General features: G+C 50.2%; 1 protein-coding gene across 1 annotated transcript; it reads right to left on the bottom strand.

The window, feature by feature from the left end:
• Positions 1-1,141: 1,141 nt before the first annotated feature.
• Positions 1,142-3,933, bottom strand: POU3F2 (POU class 3 homeobox 2). Its single transcript, XM_045010927.1, has one exon. The coding sequence runs from the start codon at positions 3,916-3,918 to the stop codon at positions 2,683-2,685; it is 1,236 nt and encodes a 411-aa protein (XP_044866862.1). The 5' UTR covers positions 3,919-3,933; the 3' UTR covers positions 1,142-2,682.
• Between the last annotated feature and the right edge of the window lie 1,718 nt (positions 3,934-5,651).

Genomic DNA, 5,651 nt, shown 5'->3' with positions numbered 1-5,651 from the left:
CTCCATAACATTTACTCCAAAATCCCATTAAGTACAAAGGAAGTACAACTCAGTGTAGGTACTAGGGTGTTGGCCTCCCCTCCAGATTTTAAGAGCTATGCAAATCAGTGCTACCTTTAAAAACAAATTACAGATATTTCAATAAGTAGAACAAACTATGAAGGTATTGTGCATTTCTGTTTTATGTAGATAATAAAATATTACTTTAACATAAATATATAAGGATCTCTGCGTTTTTATTTTTCCCCACAAGCACATCCAAATGTACCAAAACAAAGTATTTTTAGAGACGGAAACAAAATAATTATTAAAAAAAATTACATCCCATATAGATTTTGTTTACCTACTCATTTAAAGCTACAGAAAAACAGTTTCCAGAACCTGTTTGCTTTAAAAGAAATAAATATACATTGAGGCAGGCCACTTAAAAATGATATGAAAATATTTCCCTGGGTAGCATTTAAAAAAAGAGAAACAAAGAAAAATAGACAACGAAAACATTTAAACTATTTCTGCAGTTCAAAGGACAAATATTAAACATATATACATAGTGGTAAGGTTTGCGTGGTAACTTTTTTGTTATTATTATTTTAAGTAAACCTATTTAGAGTTAGAGGCTTTTTCACAAATATCCTCTGAACTCTGTTTTTCTGACCTTACCCACATATTAATGTGTCTAAAAGTTCATTTCCTCCCTTTACCACTGGATCTGCCCTGATCTGAATCATTTCACTGGGAGCTAGTCCTCAGCACTCTAAATAGCAAGCAGCTGAATACATCCAAAAAAAGCTCAGTTACTGTTTCGTTATGACAATCGCTGGAAAAAAAAACAGAATAAAGGCAAATAAATATGCCTAATAGAACTCGCCATTTACTCACCAAGAAAATAAAAGAGACAACCAGATGTGACAGGCGCTTAAAGAAACAATGAGGAACATATTCTAAAGCCCTACCTACTGAATTCACCGTTGAACGGATAGTTCATCGAGAGAATGTTTCACATTTTTTCTCCATAATTGCCAAACATTCAACTAAGCAAACTTTTCATATTATGAAAAAGCTTTTTTTCCCTATGACAGCGCCTTTTGTGCTGATTAGAATTTGTGAATTTGTAGCTAGCACAGTTTAAAGTCCCCCCGCATCTCATACACAGCCACTGTTCCAAGTTTTCTTTCCCTCCATAGCCTTTTGTTTTTGTTTTTGGAAAGTTAACCGTTTCCCGTCAAGTTAATGTCAAGAAATGCACTTTAAAGCTATCAACGAAGGGAAGAAAAGAGGAATTGAAAATGGCATTTTCCCAATCCATTTGGTTCCCCCCAAGGAAAGAGATAAGGCTGCCCAACTTAAACTAGTCCTTTCTGCAGTAAATGGAGCAGCGAGTTGAGCAAAGGGCGTGGGATTGTTATATATGAGCGGAAAAATAAATATGGAAAGTAAAGCAACAATAAATGCAATAGACATGCAGCCAGAACCGTGTGTTGTGTGTTACGTATATATATGCAAGTTCTCCGTTCTTTCTGCTTATATCTTTTGGTTGAAACTGCTCAATAAAACAAAGTTTAGAGGCTCACATCAGCGCATCCACTCCAGTGCGATGTAATTAGGAATACTAAAAGCACACAGAGAACTTTACATATGGGATGTCTGAAGTTAAATCCCCTCCCTCCCCCCGCAGGTTCTCTTCAGAATGTCACTTTCTTTCTGTTGGAAAACTCTGGACATACATTTAACCTCCACAACATTTTCTCCGAGTGCTTTCACAACGGGCCTTCCTCCCTAAAATGAAACAATCAGTCACTATTCATTTTTCTTTTACTGTCCCCGACCCCAAAACACTGCCTGAAAATGAAGTTTACGTCATTGGTTTTCATTATTCTCTTCCAAACTGGACTCTTGCCTCTGAAGGCACGTCTTAAGCGTCTGTGAGAGTCAGCTCTCTTGAAAGTGGAAGTTGTTTGTGTTTATATATATATATTTGCTCTGGTAAAAGGAGAAAATAAACATTACACATATGTAAGAAGACTTGTTTATAACAAAAGTTCACATATACACATAAAGAAAGCAAGGGCTATAACACAGTAACATTTTGTAGACTGGTCAATGGTTGCCTAACGCTCACCGTGGGAAATGCAAGTCATTTGCAAAATCAAGGTAGGAAAAATGTATTTGTTAATGTAAACTTCAATTTTCTTGCAGTGCAAATTCAAACGGTTAAATACTGTCTACATCAAAAGGGATTCATTGTTTTATTCCTAATGGGGAGCCACATCAAATAAACACCGCAGCATGTGCCTATACTGAGCATCATTCCAAGATTAAAGCTGCCTTTGTGTTTAGCAGGGCTCAGAGTAGATTCCATTCTTTTTTCGTAATTAATTTAGTTTTTGTGAAAGATTTCTCTCAGTGCCTGACACTGTGCGTGTATCTGTCTGTCTCGTGTCTGTTTGTGTGTGATACTCACTCCACTCCATTGCATGGGCACTCGCCTGTAAAGATCAAAACACATCATTTCACCTGCTACCGTTTACGGGATAGTCCAGTGCAGTTTTTTTTCTGTTTTTAAGATAGGAGAAAACGTTAAAAAAAAGAGAGAAAAAAAGAGAAAAAGAACAATCAAAAGTTGGAGGGGTGGGAATTGGGGGGGTCAATACCCCCTCGCTCCCCGCCAGCCCCCATGTGAGTTCACTGCACAGGCGTCTGCACCCCGTGGTGTGGTGGAGTGTCCCTACTTGCCCCATATACATCCTCGGCTCCGGGCAGAGTCCCTCCCGGGGGAGTCATGCGTTTCTCTTTCTGTCTCCTGTTACAAAACCACACTCGCACCACCTCTTTCTCCAGCTGTAGGCTGTCCGCCAGCGAGGTGATCTCCTGGGCAGAGGGCTTGGGGCACTTGAGGAAGTGGCTCTCCAGGGCGCCCTTGACGCTCACCTCGATGGAGGTGCGCTTTTTCCTCTTGCGCCCCTGGGCTGCGATCTTGTCTATGCTGGTGGGGCTGCCCGAGGACGAGTCCGCCTCCTCCAACCACTTGTTCAACAAAGGCTTCAGCTTGCACATGTTCTTGAAGCTCAGCTGCAGGGCCTCGAACCTGCAGATGGTGGTCTGCGAGAAGACGTTCCCGTACAGGGTGCCCAGGGCCAAGCCCACGTCCGCTTGGGTAAATCCCAGTTTGATCCGGCGCTGCTTGAACTGCTTGGCGAACTGCTCCAGGTCGTCCGAGGTCGGCGTGTCCTCGTCCGAGTGGGGGTCGTGGTGGCCCCCGCCGCCGCCCCCGGGGTGCTGCTGCTGCTGCTGGTGCGGAGGGTGCTGCTGCGGGTGCCCCCCGGGGTGCTCTCCGCCGTGGTGCTGCTGCTGCTGCTCATCGTGGGCATCCCTCAGGCCGTGGTGGTGCAAGCCCGGCTGGCCGGAGCTCAGCATCCCGTTGACCGTGAAGCCCGGCGGCTGGGAGTAGAGCAGCCCCGCTTGCCCCCCGTTGGAGGAGGCCATGCTGGGCGGCAGGTGAGCCGAGGCGCCCGTCCTCCATGCCCCGGCGGCGGCGTGGTGGCTGCCGGCGTGGTGCACCAGGTGGGGCGGTCTCCCCTGCTGCTGCTGGTGCTGCTGTTGGTGCTGCTGCTGCTGCTGCAGCTCGTCCCCCCGGCCCCCGGACTGCACCACCGAGGGCTTGATGTCCTGCTGGCCCAGGGGGCTGGTGGACCAGGGCGAGTCCCCGCCGCCGCCTCCCCCACCGTGGGACAACGCCGTGATCCACTGGTGAGCGTGGCTGAGCGGGTGCCCGTTGCTCTGCAGCGTGTAGTCCGCCTGCACCAGCGTCTGTGCATCCCTGTAGCCGGCGCCCGGCTGCATGCTCCCCGGCGGCTCCGCATGCACCATGGAGGAGCTGGAGGTGAGCAGGCTGTAGTGGTTAGACGCTGTGGTCGCCATGACTCTCCGAGCCGGACTGATCGCTCTGGTTAAAGGAGCCGCGCATTTGACAGCTACTTTTTCGCCTCGGGCTCCTCTCTCCTTTCGCTCCCCCCCAAGTCCTCTTGGCAGAGCCCACTGCAAAGGCACGCGTCCCGGCTCCTCCCCCCCGCGCCCACCCATTGGCTCCCGCCGCTTTGATTTACGTGGAGACCTCTAGCAACCGGCTCCGGGGGAACCGCCGATTGGCCCACGCCGCGGCGCCGACACCCCGCCCCACAACCGCTCGCTCCCTTTTTGTAACCAAACTCTAAGGGGGGAAAAGGAGCTTGGGTGCTTGCAGCCACATGGACGGGGGAAGGAAGGGGGAGGTGCGGGGGAGGGGATGATTCTCAGCGCACCGACCCCGCTAAACCTTCGGAACACAGGAGAAGCAAGTACACTCCACTCTGGCCATACACAATGCAAGTCCTGGAGGAGATGCATGTTGCTCTCCTGTTGCTTGCATCATTGCAAACCTGGCTGGCTCGTTGCATGCTTTAAACGCTGTTTGCTTTTGTGCACGCACACGCTGCGCAGAGCGCGAGCTGTTGACTGGAATATCTTTAAGCACGGGCTGGATTGCAAGGATGGCACTGGTACAAGAGTGAGATCACTTTACCACAGTAATTTGTTCGCTCTGTAAGTCACACTAGCGCTTCATCAATGCTGCTCTGTTGACTCGTGGTGAATTCCCCCCCCCCTTCCTCCATCCACGCGCCGACTCCTTACAATTTTTAAAAAAATGCAACTTTGTTAGCGACACTTTAAAAAAGAACCAGAGCCTGCTGGGTTGTAGATACAGGGAGGGGTTGGAAAGATCCGACCGGGTGGGCGAATGCGATTCCGCTATAGTCTTTACACCCAGCAGCCCGGGGGGAAACTCGCTGCTCCCAGGGCACAATGCAAGCGGGTGATGACGGGTGCAGCTGCACTCGGGGGGGGGGGGGGGGCAAGAGGCTCTGGCAATTCCCAAACTGCCCCAGCAGCAGGTGCTATCCGGGACAAAACACCCAGCAAAGAATTTCAGGGTTTAATACCTTGCAGATCACAAAACCACGGCAGTCCGGCGGTGATAGACTTCCCCAGGCACTGGGGGACGGTAGTGTTTACAGATCAGCTTCAGCGACTCCGGTTTCCTGCGCGCTTACAAAAAGATAAACAAGTTGCTGCCCGAACAGGAAAGAAGGACATTGTGGAACTGGATGCGGATCTCTTAGGCAGGGCCGGCTTTAGGCCAATTCAACCAATTCCCCCGAATCGGGCCCCGCGCCTAAGAGGGCCCCGCACCCAAGCCCTGCCAGTGCGCTGTACCGGGGTGGCCCAGCTTCCCCAGGGGGCAATTTAAAGGGCCTGGGGCTCCCAGCATGGACTGGAGCCTCAGGCCCTTTAAATTGCCACCAGAGCCCCACTGCTGGAGCCCTGGGGGCTATTTAAAAAGTCTGGGGCTCCCCTTGCTTCTACTGCCCCGGCCCTTTAAATACCCCCTGGAACCCCGCCGCTTCCCCAGGGCTCCCGTGGCTATTTAAAGGGCTGGGGTGGTAGAAGCAGGGGAGCCCCAGGCCCTTTAATAACCCCAGAGTCCTGGGGTAGTGGGGGGCTCCAGCTGCCTCTGCTGCCCCAGTCCTTTAAATAGCCCCCCGAGCCCTGCCGCTTCCCCAGGGCTCCCATGGCTATTTAAAGGGCCGGGGCGGTGGAAGCAGGGGAACCCTGGG

The sequence above is a fragment of the Mauremys mutica genome, chromosome 3 (genome assembly GCF_020497125.1).
Source record: "Mauremys mutica isolate MM-2020 ecotype Southern chromosome 3, ASM2049712v1, whole genome shotgun sequence".
Lineage (NCBI taxonomy): Eukaryota > Metazoa > Chordata > Testudines > Geoemydidae > Mauremys > Mauremys mutica.
This window is presented reverse-complemented; position numbering and strand designations above follow the sequence as displayed.